Source organism: Leucopleurus acutus (genome assembly GCF_964270905.1).
Source record: "Leucopleurus acutus genome assembly, chromosome: 10".
NCBI classification, from domain to species: domain Eukaryota; kingdom Metazoa; phylum Chordata; class Mammalia; order Artiodactyla; family Delphinidae; genus Leucopleurus; species Leucopleurus acutus.
In genome coordinates, this window is record NC_139153.1 from 85,240,258 (window position 1) to 85,267,198 (window position 26,941).

At 44.2% G+C, this 26,941-nt stretch overlaps 1 protein-coding gene across 5 annotated transcripts in view; it reads right to left on the reverse strand.

Annotated features, from left to right (window-relative positions):
* The window catches only part of CARMIL1 (capping protein regulator and myosin 1 linker 1), a 323,350-nt gene extending 296,415 nt beyond the window's left edge, over nucleotides 1-26,935 (reverse strand). For all 5 annotated transcript variants that reach the window (XM_082847980.1, XM_082847981.1, XM_082847979.1 and 2 more), the window contains exons 1-2: nucleotides 26,414-26,935; nucleotides 22,234-22,331 (exon numbers count right to left, since the gene is read on the reverse strand). In XM_082847980.1, coding sequence (XP_082704106.1) covers nucleotides 22,234-22,331; nucleotides 26,414-26,453 — 138 coding nt within the window. In that variant the 5' untranslated portion in view covers nucleotides 26,454-26,935. The remainder of the gene's footprint in view (nucleotides 1-22,233; nucleotides 22,332-26,413) is intronic.
* Nucleotides 26,936-26,941: the final 6 nt, after the last annotated feature.

Here is a 26,941-nt window from a genome sequence, read left to right on the forward strand (position 1 = left end):
ACCTGAATCTGCTGGATGGGGGTGGGGACTGGGGTTTAATAGCTTTTATAGACCTTTACCTAATGCCCTTCTTTTCAGCTCCACATCCTTCAGCCACTGCTGCCAGACCTGGGGCTTCCAAATCCTGGGTCTTCCTGGGTTCTGCGGAGCTAGCTGGCTCACTTCTCATTGGGATCCCTCTTTGCGACCTTCGAGTCCAGCTGCCTCTGCTCTACCAAGTCAGTGACCCACTCCTTCCAAAACTCTGGTGGTGGCTCTTATCTGCTGTGGTCTCTCGTCCTATTCTCCCATCTTTGTGGGGCCTACGTCTTTTTTATTCCTTTGCTTTCTCCTTTTAGAGGTGTTTTGGAAGGACTAGAGATATTCATGTGTTCAGTCCACCATGCTTTACCAGGAGTCCCTGGGATTGCTGCTTTACTTGTACGTCTCGCCTGCCAGATTCTACAGTCCAAAAGAACAGGGCTTTTCCAAACCTTACTTATGCTATGCCCCCAGAACCTAGCCCAGTCCAGACACATGGTAGATACTTTAGTATTTGTTGAATAAATGAATAATTCTAAAAGCATAAAGATCACAGACCTCTAAGCTTTCAAAGGATCTTCTGATTTCTAGGTTATGCTCTTTTCTACCTTGGTGTCTCTCCATCTTCAAGTAGGACCATGTTTAAACCTCCAGATTGATAACCTAATCCCCTTTTCCAAAAGCCCCAGGATTTCACACTTCTGACTATAACCCAGAGTGCCGAATCCATTTTACACTACAGTTCACTACACATTCACGTGTAGCTGACAAAAATTTTACACAATACTCACCCTTCCCACACGGGACGCTCTCTGATCTCTGATATCAACTATTCTATTTATTACAATAGTTCAGCTCTTAAAAGCATTAGCCATGATTCACTAAAGTGATTTCACAACCTACTAATGGGTCATGACCTACAGTTTGAAAACCATTTTTAATCATACTTTCAAGTCTCAGCTTAGACATCGTGTCCTCAGGGGAAGCTTTCTCTGCCTCCCACAGTTAGGGCTACATGTCGCTCCCTTATGTTCCCATAATATCTGACCCCTCTACTGTTATGTAACAGATCTGTGGGATGGGAAGGAGATTTAGGATATCTAAGAGAAGTGAATACATATGTTCATGCAAAATCTTGTACACACAAGTTCAGAGGAGCATATACTCACAATGGCCAAAAGGTAGAAACAACCCAAATGTCCGCCATGGATGAATGGATAAACAAAATGTGGTGTATATATAATCCATACAGTGGAATAGTATTCAGCCACAAAAAGGAATGAAGCGCTGACGCAAGCTACAGCAGGGATGAACCCTGAAAACATTATGCTAAATGAAATAAACCACACGTGAAACGTCACGTATATTCTTTTATATGAAACATCGAGAATAGGCTAATCTATAGAGACAGAAAGTAGATCGTGGTTGCCAGGGGCTGAGGGGGATGGGAGGACTCAGACGAGAGCTAAAAGGGACGGGGTTTCTTTTGCAGGAAATATAAAGACTCTAAAACTGATTGTGGTGATGGATGCCAGCTCTGTGAATATGCTAATAACCACTGAGTTACATCAAATGAGGGCATGGCATGGTATGTGGATATTTTTAATAAAGCAGCTTAAAAATAAGAGAGGGAATTAGGGGGAGACCTGGGAAGCGGCCTACATTGCAGAAGGCAGGGGAGAATCTGCCTCCTTACACTTAATCCCCGGCTTCTGGCACAAAGCCAGATGCGTGGCAGAGGTTCCGTGAGTATTTGGTGAGTTAATAATTGACTCCAAGACGAGGACTGGATGGGCTTCCTCCTCAGGCAGACACTCCTACCACCCGGGTCAGCCTGAGGTTAACCACTCGAAGAAGGAAATGGGCTTTGTTTTTATTAAACAACCTACCACCTTCATTTATAAATTAATCCAGATTCCAATAACCTCGATGATTACAAACTCAAGGGTTTTTTTTTTTAAAGAGAGAACAACATTATTTTTTACTGTTCTACTGTTCCGAAAAGAAAAAGTCATCAAGCTAGTACAACAGTCTGCCCTCTAGCACCTCACCTGAAATCGCGCTAATAACAGCTTTCTCAGCCACAGTGAGAAAGGATTGCTGAAAACGGCGCTGCTCAAAGTTAGGTCATGCCTCTGCAGTGGACCACGACCTCAAACTGCCAATGTTAAGCTTAATTCCTGTAAAATTACAGTTGGGCTCAGCTACGGATGGCAGTTAACCACCAAGAGACCAGAAATAAAGGCTCAGTGGAACTAAAATCACAAAAGCAGTGATTTTGTGCTACTGCTACTTTTGATAATAAAAATACAATTTTTACATCCGTGTTAAATATGGAGCTTAATCCACACATTCATTTAGCCTGAGCATAACGGGATAGCTACTTCACTGAAGGTCTTATCAGTGTCTGGATGCCCAGCCACTTGCCATTAACAACACAGGCTTGCTATAAATAGATGGATAACATTCTGACCCAAGAGGTGAAAATTCTAGTTGTCTATTAAAAATAAAACCAACAACCACAAAAAACCGTCTTTCACCCATCCCCCATCTCTTAAAAAAGCCTTTAGACTTCAAATTTAGATGCCTACAGAGTGGCCAAAGGAAAGGCAGTCTAAACAAAATAAGAACTAACACGACCTAGAACTATCCTCAATTATATTCTCTTCCCGTACTATTTCAGTTCCCGATGGAAGCTGTTCCCCAATATGTATTGTTCCCCGATATTTTTCCGTTTTACCATCTTCTTTTTTAGCATTTATTTTTAACAGCAGGAATACTTCCCATTCCGCAACCAAGAGAACTTAAATAATATCGGATCTTAGCTCTGGCAAAACAAAACTCAGAAAGAACTCCAATGTGTTTCTTTCAAACTGATCTCTTTTTTTTAAACGATATTTTAGAGTATGTTGCACATCTAACTAATGTAGCAACAAACAACTATTGATGTATGAAGTGCAAAAAAGGTGGCCATCGGGCTTCCCTGGTGGCGCAGTGGTTGAGAGTCTGCCTGCCGATGCAGGGGACGTGGGTTCGTGCCCCGGTCCGGGAAGATCCCACATGCCGCGGAGCTGCTGGGCCCGTGAGCCACGGCCGCTGAGCCTGCGCGTCCGGAGCCTGTGCTTTGCAACGGGAGAGGCCACAACAGTGAGACGCCCGCGTACCGCAAAAAAAAAAAAAAGGTGGCCATCAATGGAAAAATGCAGATCAGGTCAAGGAACTTCTAATGAAGTAGAAAACACAGACAGGTACCCAAACAAATGAAATTCAAGCAAGACAAAATATAAGTACATAAAGTGCTAATATACTCTGTTCAGTTTTCTAATTTAAAGTTCCAAACAGTTGATAAATATCTGAGAACACTTTTTACAAACACAGGTACTACTGCCCACTTTTAAAATCACCAGGATGGGCTTCCCTGATGGCACAGTGGTTGGGAGTCCACCTGCTAATGCAGTGACATGAGTCCGAGCCCTGGTCCAGGAAGATCCCACAGGCCGCAAAAGCAACTAAGCCCATGCGCCACAACTACTGAGGCTGCGCTCTAGAGCCCACGAGCCACAACTACTGAGCCCGCGTGCCTAGAGCCCGTGCTCCACAACAAGAGAAGCCACCGCAATGAGAAGCCCGCGCACAGCAAGAGGCGTAGCCCCCGCTCGCCACAACTAGAGAAAGTCTGCACACAGCAACGAAGACCCAACGGAGCCAAAAACAATCAAACAAACAAACCAATAAATAAAATCACCAGGGCACTATAGAAAACAGTTTGGTGGCTCCTCAAAGAGTCAAACACAGAATTCTCATATGATCCAATAATTTCACTCCTAGGCATATACCCAGAAGAACCAAAAGCAGGGAGCAGTACATCGATATGCACAGCATTACTCACAACAGCCAAAAGGCAGAAACAACCCAAGTGTCCAGTGACAGATGAATGTATAAATAAAATGTGGAACAGCCATACAATGGAGTATCATTCAGCCGTGAAAAGGAATGGTGTTCCAGTACATGCTACAACGTGCACGAGCCTTGAAAACATTACACTCCGTGAAATAAGCCAAACACCAAAGGGAAAATACTGCATGATTCTACTTACATGAGGTAACTAAACAGGCAAATTCACAGAGACGGGAAGTAAAATGGTGGTTTCTGGGGGCAGAGAGAACAAAGAAATGAGGCGTTACTGTCTACTGGATACAGAGTGTCTGTTTGGGATGATGAAGAAGTTCAGAAAATGGATCGTGGTGATGCTTGGATTGTGAATATACTTCATGCCACTGAACTCTACTCTTAAAATGGTTAAAATCGTAAGTTTTATGTGATCTATATTTAACCATCGTTTTTTTTAAGTTAAAATAAATTTTTTAATGGCTGGGGCATAAAGCGGCCCAATGAACATGTCATCAATGGTAGAAACAGACAGGGGCCTCTCCTTCCTCTCCTAGAGGCCAGTAACTTACAGGAGGCTACACATTCACAGAAGAGGACAATTATCTCCAAGTTCCCACGAGAGAAACGTTGTATTGCTTTATTTTGTGTGCTCCCACGATGGCCAGGGCTACCCATAAAGGAAACTTTAGAACAAAAAATTATCAACAGCCCCCACTGCATGCAACTCACTAGATAAAATTCAAGAGCTCAAAGTTGAGACTGCGAGCAATGCTGAAAGAGCAGGTTGCATTAGGGAAGCAAGAGTGGGAAGCAACTCCCTAGTCAACTTGCCACTTGTTTTAACTACTTAGCAAAATGAATGTCAGTAGATGTACAATAATAATACTTTGAGGAAAGCTCCACAGTTTACCTTGGGGGCGGGAGGTGCGGAACTAGTAAGTTATCTTACCTTTTGAAAAGCAAAGAAAGAAGGAATCTCAAAGGGAAGAACTCTTCGTGCATTATTAACTGAATGAACTGGGCCCTCTTCTCCTAAAATACTAAAAGCTCTACTTCCCACTTACTCTCACAGTATTCCTAGAAGGAAGCTTTTCCATCCCCACACTATTAACTAAAACAGCAGACTAAGGACTTTTTTTTTTTTTTTGCTGTGCCCCGGCATGCGGGATCCTAGTTCCCCAACCAGGGATCGAACCCGCACCCCCTGCATTGGAAGCTTGGAGTCTTAACCACTGGACCACCAGGGAAGTCTCCTAAGTATGTTTTCAAAAGCCTTAGCACTAACCCTCAGGTCTTCCGATTCCCAAGGAGAATGGCTCTGTAAGTGCCCCTACATCTTTCCCCAACTAGACAGACACAATGCCTGTTGTTCTCTGCCACCGGGACAGCAGGGGGAGAATTCTGCTCAGAGTAAGATTCAGAAGTGCCAAAATCCAACCCTGATAAACATGTGCGACAAAGCTTCTCACATCTCTACGGGAACTCAAAGCAGCAAACGCGCTGCTGTAGGCCAAAGAGCCAGACTTCCCAATGGGATTTTAACCTCATCAAAGTAATAAAGTGTATTCAATCCTAAAACACAAGCCAGTCCACACCAGCAGTGTGAGATCAAGAGTTCCCAGCAACTGCTCTGTCCTAGCCTCACTGATAGAAGTTTTCAGTTTTTAACAGTATACTTGCAATAGTTAATAAGCCCTAACTAACAAAAATTATTTGACACATGAGGAGTGAAAACTCTGAATCCTGGAATCTTAGATCAAAGGATGCATCTTCCTACTTGAATGTCCTTTAGGACATCCCAGTTATGAGGTCAAGCAATCCACACTTGAACTTGTCCAGTTCCAGGGAACTCAAGCTTCCCCCATCCACACAAATCAGCAAATTCTATTACAGGACGGCTCTGGCTGTTGGGGAGATTTTGAGTTTCAAGACAATCCTCAGGCCCTGGTAGTTTTTATCCATTGCTCCCAGCTGGGGACTATAGACAATAAATCCACACCCTCTCCTCTGTGGCGGCCCCTCCCATATGTGAGGGCCGCTCAGCACTGCGAGAAGGCAACTCGTAACATAAACTGCACACAATCTGTGAGATGAGTATAGGTAAGGAAACTTTCCCTGCCCCATTTCTCAAAACCTGTTTTAAAGCAGAGTATTCTGAAATTACCCTAAACATTTATAATAAGCAGACTGACATCCAACCCAACTTCTCTTCCTCAGATCAGACCCAATGGAAGAGATTCCTGAAAAAAAAGGTTTCTTCTTTGACTTTAACGCGATCAATTCCCAAGGCACTGCCTTTTTCCTTCCAGAGTTCCTTTACTCACAGATGGCATGAAGTAATTATTTGATAAATGAAACATTTCAATAATCTTCCTAAAAATAGGATGGACGAGTGTGTCCTCTTGACATATTTTTCCCCCATCGGCTAATTTGTAAAGCATCAGAAGCAGATCACGACAACAGTCCAAAGGGATGTGCGAATTCTAATACATAGGTCCTTTGTGTAAAAGATAAAACACTGAAATAAATAAGTTGTCAGCCTTTCTCTGAGTTCCCTGGAACCCTGCTGCCCTATGAGATGTTAATCGGTGCTTTATGACACGTACAATGTATATTAAGTAAGAACGCTAAAGGTTCTGAGAATAGAGAAAGGAGAAACCTGTTTAGGTTTGGGAAACACAGGGTCGAAGTCCTTGGGCAGCAGCACTTTGCTGCCAGCACATCTTATTCGTATCTTGGGAGCAGGATCTCTTCTCCACTTCAGGAAACACAGGCTTGGAGCTACACAAGGTTTATATGTTAAAATGGGTTGCTAGTGGAACCAATAGGAGATGAGATGCTTTCTTGGCTTTTCCAACAATTGTAGGTGAACTTTCAGATGTCAGTTCTACGTGTTTAAAAATAATAAAATCACACATTATAATTTTATCACACAAAAGCAAGGAAGTGTCGTCTCTGAAAGCCTAAGAAGAGAAATCCTTTCATTGAATCGGCATAACTCTCATGATGGAAAGAAAGACTATCTTTCCAGGCAAAGGAGGACCCAGTAACCAGCAAAAAGTTGAAAGGACATCCAATTTCTCTCCCATGTAATTGATGAAACCAAGCCTTCACAAACAGGAAATAAATCACTCTCTCTGACATGATATGCAGGAAGGGAAACGAGAAGTGACTCGTTTGCGCAAAGGTTCACATTCCTGAGACAGGGGCACAAACACTGCACAGTACCACAACAGGGAGACGTGACCACCTTTCTTTTGAAGCATTCCATAATCTCCTGGGTTAGGAACTGGCCGTAATGGGAAGCTGAGCTCAAGTGAACTAGTCAGGGAGCACTTCATGGCTTTGCTGACTGCACTCATCATTCTGACCAAAGTAGAGTCCAGTCCAAGGGTCTGCAGCTGGACATTCTCCCCCACTTACTGCTTCACTGTTATTGGTCCCTGCATCCCGCACAGGGCTAAATTAAAGATGCACTACGTCAGAGAAGGCTGCTGAGTAAAGAGACTTAACCAGGTCCCTGAGAAAACCAGTTTGGGCTTGAAATTTGTACTCCAGGCCTGGGTCCTTTACTAGCCAACTATTCTGTGTCTACCATGAAAAGTTCACCACTAGGGGTAGAGGGCTTGGTACACAAGTACAATAAGGAAATAGCCCTAGGCTCTGGAGTAGTTGACAGTCTCCTCAAGGATACTAATTTGAGAATAGGAGAATTCTGATTATGTTGTTGGTCGGGCCGCAAATCTTTTAAGCAGGACTTGAAAATAACCACTGGCCCACATTCCCAGACTCTATTACCCTAATGAACTCAGCCAACTTTCCAACTTTCCAATGTAAGATATTCTGTATCTCCACTCACTCCTCTCCAGAGGGATTTGTGTGAAGGAATCCAATAGATTTGCTACATGAAGGTACTCATATTCTTTCCCAGGTCTTAATGGAAAAGACAGGGAGGGAGGGATGACTGCACGGATGAGGGAAGTACTAATGAACTATATAGGGCTGATGTCAATAGTTCATACCGGAAAGAAATTTCTGCAGGCCCACTGAATTTTTAGGAAATGATTCACAAGGTTAATTTCAACATTCTACTGCTGGTGTTTCCACTGGTTTTTTGTTTGTTTTAAGGGTCTAACTCTTAGCACGTCCCTCAAAAGAGATGGTACTGAGATGCCTTCACAGGAAATACTAGGAGAAAATGTTATTGGAGTCAAAGCAATAGATCTTTGGAATGACTACGGTGAGCTGACCTCTTTGGTCTGCTCTAAGGAAGTGAAGCCCGGCTTGAGGTTTCCTGAAATGTGCTCTATGCAGGTTTCTTTGGGGCAAGTCAATATAACATGCTGAAACGAACAGCGTCCATTGCCCATTCTTTCCTGTAATGTTAACTTCAGTTGCCTCGGAGAGTGTTTTTAAATAAAGAGGCGGGGCTACCCAGGTGTTTCTGAGGCACAGACAGCCTGAGAGTCTCTGCTTTAAGGAAGCAGCGTGCCACGAAGCCAGTCCGCAGAGACCACCTGGTCTTCCAATCTAAGTATGGATTTGTTGGGCCCATTCAGGTGGCAAGGAATAGACATACACTGAAGCCAACGCGGTGAATGATGGTCTACCATGAGGATACCTAGAGAAGGAAGCAAGACTGGAATCCCTATCAGCCCAGTTGGGCCTCCTAGAAAACTGAAAACTACTCTTCCAAGATACGGTCAATAGTTTGATTCACTCAACTTTTGGAATCATCCTCCAAAAGCAGCCATCCAGGGCTCTGTCCCCCTCTTCCCACTGTTCTTACTACAACTGGCTTGTTAACAGCCTCTTCACGCTCTGTGGCTTCTGCTTGTATCGGGGCTTTCACTGCCTCGTGCCTTCTACTTTCTTCCGCATCTCTCTCCATGTCTCAGACTCCCAGGAGGAAGAATCTCTGTCTCATACAGATCAGCCCTGTGGGGCACAGCTGGGAAGCATAGGCTGTTGGTTGGCCTACAGAGGCTTATCTTGGCGGTCATAACCACCCCTAGTTCAGAGATGCTGAGGAAAGGAAACCCCCAAAAGGAAGTTGTGGATGTCACAGACTCTCAGAGGGGACCAATATGACCAGCAGACACCTGGCATGACCTGCCTAGTAAAAGACACTCCCCTAAGCAGATTTCAAAGTTCTGTATGTGGCGGGTTATGACTATTTATCAATAAGGCTTATTCTACAGGCATCTAGTTGGAGCTTACTTAAGACTCTAACTCAGTGTTACTCAAATGTCAGTGTGCATCAGAATCACCTGAAGGGCTTCTTAAAACGGATTGCAGGCCCTACTCCCAGAGTCTCTGATTCAGTAGCTCTGGATGTGATGCCTATGAATTTGCATTTCTTTTTTGTTTTTTGGTTTTTTTTGCGTTACACGGGCCTCTCACTGTTGTGGCCTCTCCTGTTGTGGAGCACAGGCTCCGGACGCACAGGCTCAGCGGCCATGGCTCACGGGCCCATCCGCTCCGCAGCATGTGGGATCCTCCCAGACCAGGGCACGAACCCGTGTTCCCTGCATCGGCAGGTGGACTCTCAACCACTGCGCCACCAGGGAAGCCCTGAATTTGCATTTCTAACAGGTTCCCAGGTGATGCTAAAGTTGCTGTTCTCAGGACCGCACGTTGAGAACCACTGGCCAAATCAATGGTTTTACGACTAGGTATCTTAAAACAAGACAAACTTCTGTTCGGTGCCATCTGTTATTTTTGTTACATACAGATATAGGGATCTAAGCACTTCAAAAATAAGTATTTTAAAGTGCCTATGGATTTTTAATTAATTTAACCAAAGCTATATTACAGAACATACATTTTCAGCCTTCGATATAACTTTATAAGCTAAGTATGACAAGGTATGCATTTGTTCTCTGACATTTGGGGACCCGCTGATCTAAACCAGTGGTTCTCAACTGGGGTCAATTCTGCCACCCAGCGAACATCTGACAACGTCTGGAAACATTTGTATTTGTCAGAACCGGGAGAAGGGAGGCCTGCTGCTGGCGTCCAGTGAGTAGAGGCAGGGATGCTAGTAAAACACACAGTAACGCACAGGCAGCCCCTGACACCAAAGAATTATTGGGTGCAAAATCAATAGCAGTGCTGCGGCTAAGAAACGCTGCTCTAACACTTATTTAGAAAGTGAGAATCCAGCATGGCCAGGAGTCCTCAATGGTGGAAAAGCAGAGCTACACGAGCCCACGAATGCAAGTAAGTCCCCTAGCATCAAACAAGAGCCATCATAACCGAAACCCAAGAGGAAGCAATCGGAGTGAGGTACCACGAACAGGTGGCAGGGCCCGTGGGAGCCCCACAAGGATGAACAGGGGCCAACTACTGATTTTTGGCTTTTTTGAGATCTGACTTGAAAGTGAAAGCGGAACTCGAGTTTATTTCTGAATACATCGGGATCTGCAGGGAAAAGGAGGCATAAATGTACCCACAGAAAATGCACAGTCCTGTCTTCAGAGACATATATCTCAACAATGTACATACCTAAACCCTTTCTTAAAGAAAGATTTTTTCCAAAATCCACGTACCCTCTTTAAGACCAGCAGAGTGAAAAAAAGATCCAAAACCCATTTGTGGAGACAGCCGATACTGGGTTCAAGAGCTCTGACCAGAGAAAACATCAAAACAGGTATCTTGCACAGAGCCAGGAAAAGATGCAAAGTAGAAGTACTTCTCTGGGGACTTACCTGATGGTGCAGTGGTTAAGAATCCGCCTGCCAATGCAGGGAACACGGGTTCGAGCCCTGGTCTGGAAAGATCCCACATGCCACAGAGCAACTAAGCCTATGCGTGCCACAACTACTGAGCCTACACTCTAGAGCGCAAGCCACAACTACTGAGCCTGTGCCGCAACTACTGAAGCCCGTGCGCCTAGAGCCCGTGCTCCGTGACAAGAGAAACCACCACAACGAGAAGCCCGCATACCGCAATGAAGAGTAGCTCCCCGTTCCCCGCAACTAAGGAAAGCCCGCGCCCAGCAATGAGGACCCAACACAGCCAAAAATAAATAAATAAATTTATTTTTAAAGAAAAGAAGTACTTCTTTGGGGCTATTTAGACAATATATATCCAAGTAATCTATGACTATGGACACATAACCAGATTCTCATATCAGAGCACTTAGCACAGTTCACTGCAACACCCCTCACAACAGTAACCATAACTAAGACTTGAGGACTTCCTCTATGCCAGACACTATTTTAAATATTTTATATGGAATGTCTCATTTAATTTTCAAAACAAATCTAAAGGTAGGTTCTATTATTATACCCATTCTATGGATGAAAAAAGTGAGGCACCGAGGTTACATAACTTGCCCATAGTTAGTAGTTTTAGGATTCTAACCCAGGCAGACTGATCCCATAACACAGAGGAAGCCTCTAAGAGAGTGGGAAGTATAAAATGTCTGCAAAGATATTTAAAAAGAAAAAAAAAAAAGCCATCCCTGAATTTCAGGCTAACTATACCACAAGCATGACTCTCCAGAATATGAAAGTATGGAGCCCTACTCCGATGGGTAGAGAAACTGTTCATTCCCAGAGAACACAGAGCCTGCCAAAAAGGACCCGAGTGTGAAGGCTTCCTGCACACACAGCATTGCTGACAACATTTGATCAGTTCCACAGACAACCCGCGCGTATCTGATGTAAAGACAGATGCTTCATTAAGTCTCTGCAGTGAGAACTCACAAACGGGAGGATGCTTAAGAAACTCTAAGTGACAAAGTGCTAACAGCCTCTCCTTTGCTCCAGTTGCTCTGTTAAGAAGCAACACTGGACAGGAAGGATTGGACCGACTTCTTGCATCCAGGCCTTGTGGAGAAAGAGAGAAATATTGACAGAGAGACCTACCAGGTTCCTCGCAGAGACCACTTAGAGGACTGTAAACTGATGGAGGGTTCAGGGCTACTGGAGCTTCAGAAGTTTGTTTTCTAGAGAGAACTGTTGAAACGGAAACCGAACTTCACAGGTAACTCACCAATGATAAATTTTGAGGGAGTAAAAGTTCTGATAAGGAATACGACACCCAGGAGATTGCGATGGAGACAGCCACACAAGCCGAGTGCCCAATGAACTAAGCCTTTCCCTGCAGGCTGGTTCTGATTTCCATCAGCACAGGCAGTGCCCGTGATTCAGTGAACTAAGTTGTACAAAAAGTTTCCCCAGACTGCAACATTTTTGCTACCCCAAGGATGCAGGCGAAAATAGAAACTGGCTCCTGGAGACTAAAAGGAAAAAGGGCTGAAATGTTCCAAGTGCCAAAATGATCTGTCCAAGAACCACAAGTACTTCTCTCCAGGTCTCGGTTTCATTCTCATGCCTAGGAGGGATGATCCAATCTTCTTTTGGCTGCCAGTGACAACCGATTTCAGACAGATGAATTCAGGAAACCGAAAATGCCCACTGGTAACACCTAACCAACCAGCCTGGACTTCACCAGCCATATTTTCGCTCAGATTCAACAGGAGAGTGTTGCTGGGCTCCGCAGGCCTGGGAGTCAGGAATCAAACTGCAGAGAAACTGTCTTAAAAGAGACTTTGCAAGACTTTGGAAATCTCAGTAACTTCCCTACTTCTGGTTCTGTTTTTTCCCTTGTCTGCTCCACACTGGGACTGAGAATGTAACTCTGAAAATGGAAGGGGTCCTACGTGCTTGTTTTCTGATAAGCATAAGAGGTTCCCTGAGGAACCTCATCCCACCTGCCAGTCTTGGAAAGAAAGATAACCACAGGCAACATGGTACCCAAGGGCAGCACTGAAAGGAGAGAAATGCAGGCTGAACACTCGAGGGACTCACCAAGGAAGATGGGGCTGCAGGAGGAGCTGCTCGTGGGAGGAGAGCCCAAGGGTCCTCGTGACCTGGACACACCCCCTCAGGGGTGGGGAGACAGGGAAAGGGTGAGGTAGTGGGAAGAGAAGCAAGAACTACTCTGCAGGTGTACGTGGGGTGGGGAAGGACCATGCCACTTAAGAGATGGCTGTTAGCTACACAGGTGAAGTCAATTGCCTTCAGAACTGCCTGAGAGAAAAAGCAACATCTCCTTTCCTTATGATACTAAAATATCTTCTGAGACACCAGACGAGCTGTACATGCACATCGACTTAGGGTTCTCCTTAGCTACACTTCATCCAATGAAAGTGCCATGGGCCTTATCAGTTGCACATCTGCTCAACTACCATTTATCAGAGCCTCAAGGACCCAAGGTAAGAAAGTCTTGAGACCAGAGCAAAGACCAAAGATCTAAATTGTATAATGCAGTCTCACATCGAGCTGGGGTGCAGCCACGAAAAAGCTGTGGCTGATCCAGCAGGAGCCAGGGCCGAGCAAGACCCGGGACTCCAGAACCCACCGGCAAACACCAGAGCCACAGGACTCCTTGCCTGCAAATATACTCCAGTAGAAGACAATGTCGCATCCACCCAGGCAGACTTAAAAGGGCCCTAAACTGCAAGGACAAAGTTTGCCTTGGGAGCTAGGGTCCTAGGAGTCCTTGCCTAAGAAATATAAGGACCTGAAAAAAGAGAACCAGCCATTCTGCTAAGCAGACCTTTCTAAAGACAATAAAATTAATGAGGTGGGGGAATTATTCTCTATTGAGACTTCCTGAATAACAATCAGGTGAAAAATACATCCTTTAAAAAGTCTGTCAGGCAGCACTTCCACTGCCAGGAATTTATCCAAGAAAAATAAAACTGAGGATGTGTCACTTATAAGGCAAAATACTGGAAGGAACCTAACTATCTCATTATAAGTGTTAGATAAATTATGGTATACTTCTCAAGTGGGCTAATAGAGTGCCAGGCAGAAATTCAAAACATTATATATATTATATATATTATATATATATATGTATTATATATTATATGTATTTTATATAATATATATATAATTGTCATGGAAAGCTTTGACCTCAAAAAGTAAAATTTAAAAGTAGGTTACAAGATAGGATTCAGGATTCCATTTTAAAAACAGATCATATAGTTTATGTATGTTAGCATAGAAAAATTTTTTCCAATGATTACATCCAAATTGATAGGACTAGATGATGCTTCAGTTTTACTATCTTATATTTTATAACTTTTTAGTAATGCAAATAGCATAGATACTTTCAAAATTTTAAAAACAAGAAGAAAACTTTTACTTGACCAGAGCAACGTGCAGCTGGTACTCTTCACTTGGCCGACTGCACCCACACCCATGTTTCCTACAGAGTCTGGAGAACAGATTCTGTGATGCCACACACTGCATTCCCCCCTTCAAGTGGCACAATCCACAAAAGCCCATTAAAGACTCTGAGAAAGTCTGTTTAATTCAGTTTTAACAGTGTTTGCCAAACATCTGTAATCCCAAAACACCTACAGCTTAAAAGGCTCACTGGTAAAGTAGGATCGGTCCGAAGCAAGGCGATCAGAACAGTGAAAAGTCTGAAAGCAATGTCCTCCAAGGATTAAGATTTGTAGGAAGTGAGCATATTTCGCCTGAGGACTAAAAGACCAAGGAAAAACATAACTGTCCTCAAATACCTGACCCGCACTCATGTAGGAGGGAGCAAAATTGTCCTATGATGTTCCAGTAGCCTACATTACAGTGAATTCAGAGAAGTTACTGAGAAGCAGGTTCCAGCCTGAACTAAGAAAGGGCTTTCTGGGATTCTTGCTTTTCCCATCACCAGAAACACTGAAGCAGAAAGTGGATACTCGGCTATCAGGGATGCTACAGAAGCAACTTCTCATAGGCTAGAGTGCATGGTTAGAGGGCTCCCAAGAGTCCTCCAGCCTCAAGATCTTCTGGGCAGCAATCAAGAGGGGCCAGGTCTGAAGAAACTTCCCCAGAGTCAGCTTAAGCCAATCCGTCCACACCAGATCCTGTCTGCAGGACACACCTACTCATCTCAGTCGATGCCCGTAAATGTCTCCTGAGACCCCAAAGCCCAGGGATCAGCAGGAATGGACACACCTGCCTCCTCAGTGGGAACTCAGCACATTCATCCCAAACCCTTGCCACAGGCTGGAGATGCTCTAAGCACAGTTCAGGGCATTTGTACAGCCCTGCTTCTACTTCTAAGAGGACTTGCTGTGCACCCAGTGTGTCTAAAGAGACAAAGATACCTGCTGGCAAAGGTTCATCGAGAGATAATGTTTTCAAAGAAGAAAAATTCTCTCCCAAACAACCAAGATGAAGGAAAGGACCCAATGGGTGAAAGTGAACAGACTTTTATGTAAACACACACACACACCCACACACACCCCACCCCAAGCATCCTTCTTTCCTCCCTTTATTGTACCCCTCTTTTCTCAAAGAGTTGGGGAAAGTGATAGAGAGAGAGAGAGAGACAGAGACAGAGAGACAGAGAGAGAGAGAGAGAGAGAGAGAAATAGGGCACAGGAAGATTTAGAAACAACAGACCCCATATATACCAATTCAAATCCTTGTATTCTGTTCAAAGACAACAAGCTCTTTAGAAAGGGGGAGAATTCTATCCTTCATCAGATTTTAGTTGCATTTTCAATCTACTTTAACAAAAGATATTAACAGCGTTTCTAATGAAATGAAACATAAAGGTGTTACAGTAACCTTTCACCGAAGCCTTTGTTTTGTTTTCTCTGTACCTATTTTACGACTATGAAAAATGAGTTCTTCCAATTCATGGCATATTCTAGTTAGATTTCCCGGGTCCTCCTTGTCCAAAATGCCCCCTTCCCAGGGTGCCTAAATCCCAGAGGCTGGAAAGGACTATCTTTTTAAGAACAATGAAAAGTTACACCAAGGCTGGTGTATGTTCAATAGCTTCTTGCCCAAGGTCGTTTGACTCATCTAACCCAACTACAGAAGAAACTGGGGCAGATGAGAAAGTAGAATGTAAATGCAGCTCAGGTAACAAGTTCAAGTTGGCCAGAACTGTCTCCTGGAAACATGTGCCCAGAGCCATAGCCTGCCTCCAACCCCTACCCAGAGGTCAGCGGGAGCTGACTCCAGTTCTGAGTTGGGGAAAATTCTCAAGTACTCAAATACGGATTATTTTATTTTGAGTTTCCCAGAACTTTTGCCAGGACCCTTGGCAACAATGTGTGCTCTCTGATACCTACTCCTGAAGATTGTTTCAATGTTGTTGCTGTTTTCTAAAGCTCAATTTTCTCGTCATGTAACTTCACCCAGGCGCTTTGAAAATTACCTATGCACTGAATTGTAAGTGATCCTTAAAAGTTGAGGCTCCTACAGTTCCACAAAGAGAACTGTTCAAATTACCCAACAACTGGTACAAGCCTCCTGCGGAGGGAAGTAAACCCGGAGGCCTAGAGCAACGATTTTCCAATAGCATTCTTCGGAAGCCACTGCAATCTACAAACATCTGATGTGGATTTCATTCTTACTTCTATTTTAACTGCTGGGACAAAACACAAACACATGATTTGATGTTACACCAAATTTAACTTACTGGAGATAACAATGAGGTAAGCTTTGCTGTCAGGATACCCCACTTTTGTGCAGAACTCAGGATAAAGTGTCTCCTGACATCTCTATTTCCTTGGAAAGCATCCCGAGATTGCAAAAGTAGCTATTTTAAAAACTGTGACATTTGTACTACTTCAAGGGTAAATAGGGAGTCTCTCTATACTAAGCAGCCAAAACCAAAGCCAATCTCCCCTCTAGTTCTAAGTTATGTTCATCAAAACAGCCTCACACACATCAGTGATTGGGTTTATACTAATATTTTGGATTTTAACTATAAATTTGCAAAACACACTTACACTCCTAAAATAGCACTATTTTATTGGTCCCATGGAAAATTATGTGTTTTAAAAGGGTACAACTGATTTAAAAAAAAAAAAAGTCTAGAAACCATCGGCTAAGGTTGATGTCACCTGAAAGTAGCTGCAAAATGTAATTTCCAGAGTGAATATTTGTCTGAGAAGTGACTATGCCGTGGGTCGTGCTGCTGAATCAGGTTAGGTATTAGAGACAGAGGAATTAGGAAAATATTAAACAGACTAGCCACAAAAAACGAGCATGGCCGCGTGTAAAAGAACAACGCTTTCCGTATCAGAGACTGAGGTTTAAACTAATTCCTGATTATGTGGGCCAGATGCTTACAAAACTTTTAGGTGAGAGATATTCCCTTTTTACTGCATTTTTTTTTAAAAAATAAATAAATAAAATAAACAGGTAGGAGTAGAGTTTATATTTTAATGATAGACAGCACTGCCACCAAAATATTTTAAGGATACATGTTGCCCAAATAACGTTCTTTTACTTTTCCTCGTCTTAAAGTTAACTTAGTTATTCCAATCAAGACGAATCCAGGTGCTCAAAAGTTATAAATAAATAGCCAAACAAGAGAAAATACATTAAAGAGATTCAGGTTAACTTTTCAAAAGAAAATAAATGAAGGATGGATCAAGTGTTTTCAAGGGAACCGGTGAACAAACTGACATGGTTACATTTACATGCCATTCCTCGACATGCTCAGTCTAATAAGAGAGTCCTGCTTCTGCCCCATTTTAAGAGGGATGTGGAAGAACAAAGGGTTGGCAAAGATGATTGAACCCAAATTCCAAAGTGAAACAGGAAAAACAAAGCTGAGACCAGGAACAGATCTACACAATTCAGAGGCACTGTTCTGGAGAGAGAGACACATTCCTCTCCCGCAGACAAGCAACAGCAGAAGCGTGGGTGGAGGACCTTGCTTTCCCCTGACAACATTTTTCTTTCAACCATTAGTCCTCAAAAAAAAAAAAAAAGGCCAGGCAATACCAAATTGCCTGGATCACACATGCATTGCTGGTAGGACTACACAATGATTCAGCCATTCTGGAAAATGGAAAATGACGGCTTCTAAAAAAAAAAGGCAATTCCTATACAAACCCACAATTATACTCTTTGGCATTTCAAAGGGAGAAATGGAGATTTATTTTCACACCAAAATCTATAAACGGGCTTCCCTGGTGGCACAGTGGTTGAGAGTCTGCCTGCCGATGCAGGGGACACAGGTTCGTGCCCCGGTCCGGGAAGATCCCACATGCTGCGGAGCGGCTGGGCCCGTGAGCCATGGCCGCTGAGCCTGCGCGTCCGGAGCCTGTGCTCTGCAACGGGAGAGGCCACAACAGTGAGAGGCCAGCGTACCGCAAAAAAAAAAAAAAAAAAAAAAAAAGTCCAGGTACTACAAAACTTGGGTGGAGATTCAAGTAGCAAATGGGAGGAAGGACTGAGAGTCTAGGGAACACAGAATCTCTTTCTGATGACATCCCCTAAAGACAACAGAGAAAGGCCGTACAGCAAAGGATGACATGGTGCCAGTGTGGCTTGCGGGCAGACCTGCCCACAACTTAGATAAAAAGTACAGGCCGGGGACTTCCCTGGTGGTCCGGTGGTTAAGACTCTGTGCTCCCACTGCAGGGGGCACGGGTTTGATCCCTGGATGGGGAACCAAGATCCCACATGCCGAGCAGCACGGCCAAAAAAAAAAGTCCCCAAAACGTACAGGCCAAAGAACTGTCCGCCAGGAGGACACTCCAATGACAGAGAGCCTGTTCTAGTCTGTTCCATGTTCCCTTTAACTGTTCCCAAAGGCACCAGCTTGGACCTGTTCCATCCCAGTTTCCCAAACTATGGTCAGTAGGGTCTCTGGCCATATAAGTTTGAGAAAGACAGTATACTTCCGCTCATTCTGAGAAATCTACTACGCACAAAGGTGTACTGAAGGCTCTGAATCAAAGCCATGCAGTGAAGACGCTGGTTTATCTTTGTTTACCACTTGACTGTCAAACTTGGTTTTCCCCCGAACATCGATTTCTGATTTCACTAGACCAGCACATACCTTAGGAATTTGGGATCTCATCAGTTGCACTCCATCCAGCTTAAAAGGTACCATAAACTATAAGTAATTATTGGCCTTAGAGTGAACTAAGCTCAATCCCTCAATAAAGGCAGTGAATACTTGGGCATGGAAAGAACAGGCATTTTCTGTGCCACTGAAAAAACAGAATGCACAACCCTTCGGTTCCTTCTGCTTTATCATCTGTTGGGTGTTCATCATGTGCTAGGCACTGTGCTAAGCAGTGTTAAGATACATCCCAGTTAATCTACAAAGAAACCATGTATGAATAGAAGGTCTGTTTCATTAGAGAAAGGAATTGAGGCTGAACAACGTTATAAAGTGGCTAGGCTGCAGTGTGAACTGGGCATGACTCAAGGTCCAAGACCTTAACCACTGAGTCCTACTGCCTCCCTAAAAGAGGGGAGGATAAAGTTCATGTGATGGTCATTAGAAACAGGTGGTGGGAAGAGACCTGTTTAACCAGTCCCAACTTTCACCTGATCCCAATTGCATGAAAAAGAATCAGCTTTAAGCCCAGCCATTCTCCACCCCGCACCCCTTGCTCCAGCTGTACTTAGTATTTGCCTTTAACTGCTAAGCTCTCTCTGGCTTCCAGGCATATTCTGTTTCCTTTGTCTATAACATGTCTCTGCTCTCTTCCCTTAGTAACTCTTATTCATCCATTGGGTGTCAGTTTACCTTTGCCTTCTTTCTGGAAGTCTTCCCTGACCCTCAGGCCTGAGTCAGGGGTTCCTCCCATGTGCCCCCAATCATCTTGCTCACAGCACACCTCAAAGCTCTGCCTCTACAGATGTTTACCTCCCAGCTCGACTCTGAGCTCTGAATCCCATGAAGTCCGAATCTATGTCCATCTTGTACATCTGGCACATGGGAGAGTCTCAACAAGGGTAGAACCAAGCAATGTACAATGTTATCAATCAATCAGTCAAATCCACACAAGGGAGCACTAATCCTTCTAAAGTCCAAATCTTCCTGAAAGTTTGCAACCACTGAACAAGCCAAAGGATATTTTCTTTCTATTTTGAGCATAATGGGGAAGTGGACAGGCTCTGAGTGAGACAGATCTGGGTTCATTCAACTCCGGCTCTGTCATTCATTAGTTGGATGACCTGAAACAAGTTCCTTTAGCCTCTCCAAATCTCAGTTCCCGCAAATACAGATGTGAATAGTGCCTACCTCAGAGGGCTGCTGCTGGAGCGAATACGGCAATGCATAATCAAGTGTCCAACAGAGCCTGCTGAATGAACATTAGCTCTTATGACCATGAGAAGGAAGATGAAGATAAACCCTCTACAGAAGATAAGCTAGAAATAGCATAAAGTCTCAAAGTGTGAAAAGAAGGAACCAAGTCCTATATAACACACTCCCAGCTTTATAAGGAAGGATACTAAGAGCACGTGGGGCAGGGGGGGTGAGGGGGGCACTTGGGGAAAAGGAACAAGAAATAAAAATCAGAACAGAAATACTGATTTAAGCCAATTCAGGTATACCCTATTTTACTGAACTGACAGCCAAAAGAAAGTCAGAAATGCAAATTATAAGGAAATTCCCAATGTTTTCATTTAAGTAAATGAATTTCTCTGAATTCAGAAACTCGAAAATCAAAGACTTAAAAAGGTTAATTCAGAGACCATCCTGCTCAAACCTGAAGCTTGTCAAACCCTGAATATTTCTATTAACGATTCCTGCCCCTGCAAGTAAGGAACAGGCAAGACAAGTTTACCCCAAGCCACTAGAAACTGCTCAGATTCCAGATTTGGGGAGATAAATGCTTAAATTCAAATACATTTGTAATTTGGTTACAACCTTAATCAACTCCAGCTGCCGTTAAGAGCCCCACCCCCCCACCCCCGACAACATCTTAACAGTAAGTACCAATCATAACTATTCTTTAATGGTGCCAACTTTATTACACTGGACATGTAAATTTGTCTTTGCAATTTTAACTTTGCAGATTTTACTCATGGCATGGGTTTATGAATACTACTTTGACGAATAGTGTCCATACCAAATAACACCACATACCATGTTAGACTGTTGCAGGAAACCTACTTGATATTTAAATTGTATAAAGGTGAATCCATCTTGTGAAGATTTACTGTAAATGTATAAAACAACAAATGGCAGAAACAAAATTGCTTCTCTGCACTACCACTGCCAAAATATACCTCTGTCCTGTGGCTGAACAACAATAAGTAAAACATACTTTAAGGAAATTTACTCTTTATTAAAACTAAATAAAGCAGAATGATGACACCCATCATTTCTGCTATTAATAACCTTAATGCTGCAGTCTGTGTGAACACATTTCATTGCAGGGCAAAAGTCCTCAATCAAGTTTTTCCACTTCAATTTCTCTGCCATCCTGATTTGTACACAGAGAGAGAGAAGTCATCCATCAATAGCACAATCTTCCATCCACAGGGGAAGGCAGTCAGATATTTTAAAAGATTCTCAAGACAGATGATATCAGAAAGATACTTCAAACTCTGTGGCAACTTCAACTGAAGAAACAGAATATTAAAAATATTCTCTTTTAATGACATATGCTTAGGATTTATTTTAAAATACTCCAGAAGTGTGAGGCGGGGGAAACGGTGATGAGATAAAACAATATTGTCAAAATGCTGAAAACTGTTGAAGCTGGATGAAAGGTATACAAAGTTCAATATACTGCTCTCTACTTTTGCATATGTTTAAAATTTTCTAATGGTAAAAAGATGAAACCGAATATTTTCTCCAACAAAAACACAAACAAGGTATATTTACCTAAGCTTAAATTAAGGTTTGCCACAGTTTCAACACAGAAACCACTAGAACACCACAAAAGGCTTTTCACCTCTCTAAAGGTACAACTCAGGCACTGACAACTCCCTGGCAATCCTGTGCTCAACAAGGGCCAGTCCCTCAGCCCCCCAGCAACTCTTCTCACAAGCTAGAGGGAGGAGCCGGCATTTCCCTCCCAAACACCAAAACCAATTTAAAAAGACAAATGTTTTCTTCGCCTTCTCAGACCATCACCCAGAGATGGCTGCCGATATAACATTTGAGAAAATTTAAATTATACTGACATAGGAGGAGTTTAAAAATTTCATCTCAAGTCCTCACAAATAACATCAGATAATCAGACACAACAAAGATAATAAGCAAGCCCCCTTTAACATCCAACTTTGAATAACTTGAAAACGGTCTCTAGGAGATGACCTAGATGTGGGTGACTTTTTACAACATTAAGACAGACAATTTTTTAAAACTTCAGTCTCTAAAATTTAAATTAACCCTACTTTTAACTTTCAGTGGACAAATATTCCAACTAACCTAGGACAAAATGGGCATCAGAACTTTCGAACAAAATATAAAACACAGAACCAGTGCTGCATGAAAACTAGGCAATCAAAACAATAGAGGGGAAAAACATTTTTACTTCCCAACTTTTTTTTTAAGAAAAACGTTAATACTTACCAGCACTTTGTTTTCAACTTTGTCTCCCTTCACTTCCAACTTTACTTTCTTCTTCAGTGCAATCTTTATCTTTCTGCCAATAACATCCTTTATGCTTTCTGAAAGAAAGGAATAATTTTGTTATATTCTTTTATTAATAAGAGAAAAGCATTGGGGAGGACAGCATTTGAAGGAGCATTTTTGGTTGTTTTTATTTTTTATTGTCTTTTTGTTTCTTTTTAGTTTTCTTTTTTTGTTTGTTTGTTTGTTGTTGTTGCTTGTTTTAACAAGTCTGATAGTTACTGGTCACCAAGTATTTGATGAACGCCTACTTTGTGCCTTGGACCGTGTGCTCAGATGCTGAGGCAAATATAAAAGCATATGATATAATACCAGTCCATGCAAGGCATGATATAATCTTGCTGGGCAAAGAGGATAAGCACACACAAAGAAAAAAAAAAGCAGCAAGGTCAGGCAGTAGCATAGAGCACTATATTGCAGGCACTATATTGCAGGCAGGCAGACCATAAGCACAACAGGAATTTATAAAATCCCTTGGCTGGTTACCTCTGGCCCCCAGCAGACTCTGTGTTCATGACAGTGCCACATACGTATTATCATTTTCCAGGAGCGCCTTGACATGAAGGTTGGGAAATATGGCAAAGAACCAGAACCGGCCCAAACAATTCAGTCAGGGTGCTCCTGGCCATCTGTCCTTTCAAAATCTTCATACCACCGCATCCCTGAAGAGTGGTCAAAGGCAGAATTGAGAGAGAAGGGGAGAGTTGAAAAGTTGGATGGTAGCGGGAAGGCCCTTCTGGGACTCCCGTGAGGACCCCAAACTGAACAGGTCCCAAATCAAAGTCACTATTTTCCCTGCTCCTCCTCTGGCCCTTAATGAAGCTAGAAATCTTGTTTATCTCCAACTCCATTCTCTCAGGGAGCCAGTCACCTCCTCTCCTAGGACCACCTCCTAACAGCTCCTGACCCGTGGACTTGATCCTGCATTCAGGGCCTCACCGAGACTAAGCCTACCACCTGCAACCTATCAGCCCCCTGTACCACACCTCCCCCAGAACTAAAGCGACCTTTCCAAAGCCACAAATCTGATCGTGTCCCTCTTGCTCTATGAGTCACAGTCATTTTTGGATGAACCCAAACCTTGCAGCAGGCCACTCAAGGCCTTTCCCACTTTTCCAGCTTAACTTCTCAGCACACACCCACTTACCTCTATCCTCTCCATCCTTTACACCCCTAGGATCCTGTATATATTATTCTCTTTCCTGGGCTGCACTTTCCTTATTCTCCTGCTGGTTAGATTCTACCTTCCTTCAAAACACAGCAAACTCCTTTATACCCCCACCACTCTGAATTGTGTATTATAATCATTTGGGTTTATTCATATATTCAACAAATATACCTAGTGTGCCAACTACTCTACTAGATGCCGGGCTAGAGATGACCCCTGCCTTCCACAAGTGCTTACCATCTAGTGGATGATTGTAAGCCACTAGATGGATTGACGTCACTCGATGAATCTGCACTCACTACCATGAGATCATGGACAAGAAGATACATGAAGGTTTCAGGGAGGAGGGGACCCTTGAGCTGAAGCTTGAAGGAGGAGGAAATAGACCACTGGTTTCCAAAGCACAGTGCACAATACAATCCATTGGGGTGCAGGAAGAAAACAGAATTTCTATTTGCAATGTGTTTCAGTTTATGTTTTCGATTACACACACTAAATGAAGTATGCATGCAGCTTAATATATATATGCTTATTAAGGGGTGATCAAAATATTCTTATTGGAAACCCACCACAAAGAGTTTAGAGCCACTCAGATAAGAAGAGTGAAGGAGGGGAGGATAGGGCAGTGCCAGCAAAGAGAAGGGCATGGGAACAAGAAAAAGTACAGTTTGTCCAGGGAACAGCAATGAGGTGGAATGTTGGCCGGGGTGTGGGGGATAGGTCGGGGAGCTCATTACACAGGGAGTTCTCTAAGCAGCTCCTATCTTATCAGAACTCAAAACGGGTACAGGCTGCTCCTCCCTCCCCTAAAAAGAACTGTGGGAAATGAGCATCTGAAAGTGATTTAAGAATACATACACAAAGAAAAAGATGGGAAAGTTATATACCCATAGGTCAAAAGTAGCTGTCTTGGAGTGGTAACATGGGTGGCATATATTCTCATTCTTCTCTGCATTTAAATTTTTTAAATAAAAAGCCTGTATTACTTTAATAATCAGAAAGATACACAACACATTTTTTAAATGCCTTGGGGGATTAGCTTCAGGGACTATATTGAAGTTTTCACATGGTTGCCATTTTGAACTGATGAGAGCAGAACTCCTGCAAGCACTTGAAATTAGAGACTAAAGCAGATGCAGGAATTTCCCCTAGCCCAGGCCAATTAGACCATTTAAAGGCCCAGAAAAATCATATTGGGCCTATCACAAAAACATTTGTCCTTTGTTTGAAAGATATGTGAGATGGGCAGGACTCGATAAACACAAAAATTCCATTTCTAGATAAGGGTTAAATTCAACTTTTAAAATATACCAAAGGATTTATTTTGAGGACCATCAATATAAACCAGGTACCTTATCTCCATCCTATCCTTCATCGCCCTTTTTCCTGGGTAATTACCTAAACTTTTCACCACCAGGCTCAAGCACAACTAATTAAAAACTCCGCCACCTTCTTTAGTTATCCTTATCCCCTGGCCAGTGAGGCAAACCCGCCCCTAAATTCTCTTTCTCAGGACCTCTGGAGGCATCTTCAGAGGTTCTGGGTGTTTGTTTCCTTCCTGGAAGGGTGCTGGAAAGATCTCAGCCTCCCAGAACTGGATGGACCACTCACTCCCAGTGGACTCTACAGGGTTGGGGAGAGAAGAGGCATGACTGGGGGGGAAGGGGGGGTAGACTTAATATCCTAAATTTGGTAGTTAGGTTTATTTTAATTCAACAAAAGCAGAATCTTCTATCTTCCATACAAGCCTAGCAACAGCTTCTTTACATCTAGTTTCACCTGCTGAGCTAACAGTCACTAATGCAAGAGCACACACAAACTCCTCCAAAGTATTGCTGCTAGAAGGTGAAACAGAGGGGCAAATTCCTCAGATGCAGATGAATGGGCGGTTAGAACTCTTGTCAGCACCGATTAAACGTCTTTCTGAGCTGTAGGCTGTGTAGTGTGCCAAGGATGGGACAGTAAGGAATACAGGTCACTGGGGCTCAAAACACACACGCACACAGAAACACATACCTTGTTACAATACAACATGCTACACACACACACACGCTTAAACGCTTGGTTTTCCGAACACTCTTCCCCCCAAACCTCATTTGAGCTCTGCCATTTTAACCATCCACTTAATTAAGTTAAACCCCAAGACAAAATATTCACCACTCCCCCAAAAAAAACCCTCAAGGGACTCAAACAATGGGTCACCTTGCATAGGGTACCACACACAGGTTCCCTAAGAGATCCGGGATGGGGAGAATCGGTAGGTTAATCATTACTGAAATAAGGTTTTTATCATTAACCCTCAATTTCCTGGCCCGAGTTTGCGTCAGTCCTGTAACCCTTTCGCTCCCAGTTCGCTAGGCGAAGCCACGCCTTGCTAGGCTCAGTCATTATACCGGACTAGCGCCCCCCTCCCCCAAGTCTGTACGTCACAGGGGCACCTCCCGCCCGTTATTTCCTGGGGTCAGGGTGGTCCTGGCACGTGCCGGAGGCGACCCACTGTGCGCTCGCCAGCCGTCCCGGTGCTGGGCTTTCCCGGACTTCCCGAGTTGAGGACACTGGGCTGGGCGCTGTAAAGGATTCTCCTCGCTTCCAGAACTCCCCAGACCCTGGCAGACAGCCCCCTTCCTCCGCCAACCTGGACCCCCGGTCGCGGCGGAAGGAGGCGCCTGGGGGGTGTCCCAGCGGCGCAGCAGAGTGCGCTCCCGGGTCTCCCGATTCCTCCCTGCGCCGGCCCTCTCGGGACTCGGCTTTGCAAGCGGTCAGATGGGAACAAACTTCCCGGCGCCCCCCAGCGACCCTGCCCGACACCACTCCGACCCCAGGGGCGCCGGGACTTCGCGGGACGCACGGGAGGGCAGAGGTGGGAAGAGCGGGGGAGGTGAGGGGGACGCAGAGGGGGAGGTGAAGGGGACGCAGAGGCAGAAGGAAAATCAACCACCGCGCGACTCTTACCTATCAATTCCCTGGGCACCTCAGAGCTCTCCTCGGTCATGGTGGCCTTCTAGGTGCGGGGGTGCTGCAGGTCCAACTCTGATTTACAGCTCCCCACCCTACCCTGAACCCCTCAATTTCTTAGAGGCAGATGCAGCTTGCAAATGGGAATAGGCAAGAAAGCGGGGGCGGAGATAGAATTTTGCCGCGCCCCCCGCCCCACCAAAAAAAAAAAAAAAAAAAAAGAGTTGCAAATCCGAGGTGGGTTTGCGGCTGCTGCTACATGACGCCTCCTTGCAGTTCCTGGCGGCGGAACGGAGACCCGGCAAGATTGGGAGCGGGCGCGGGGCGGCTGCGGCTCGCGGCTCCCGGCGGCGCTGCTCCGGCTGCTGGCAGCTCCCGCCCGGTTCCGGCGTCGCACCTACGGCCCTAGGTGAAGGCGGAAGGCGTGGGGAGAGGCGGGGAGAGCGGCGCGGGGCGGGGGACTAGGGTTTCCTCGCGCTCCTGCCGGGCTTCATCGGGGCGGGGGCAGCTTCGGCGCTCCTCCTC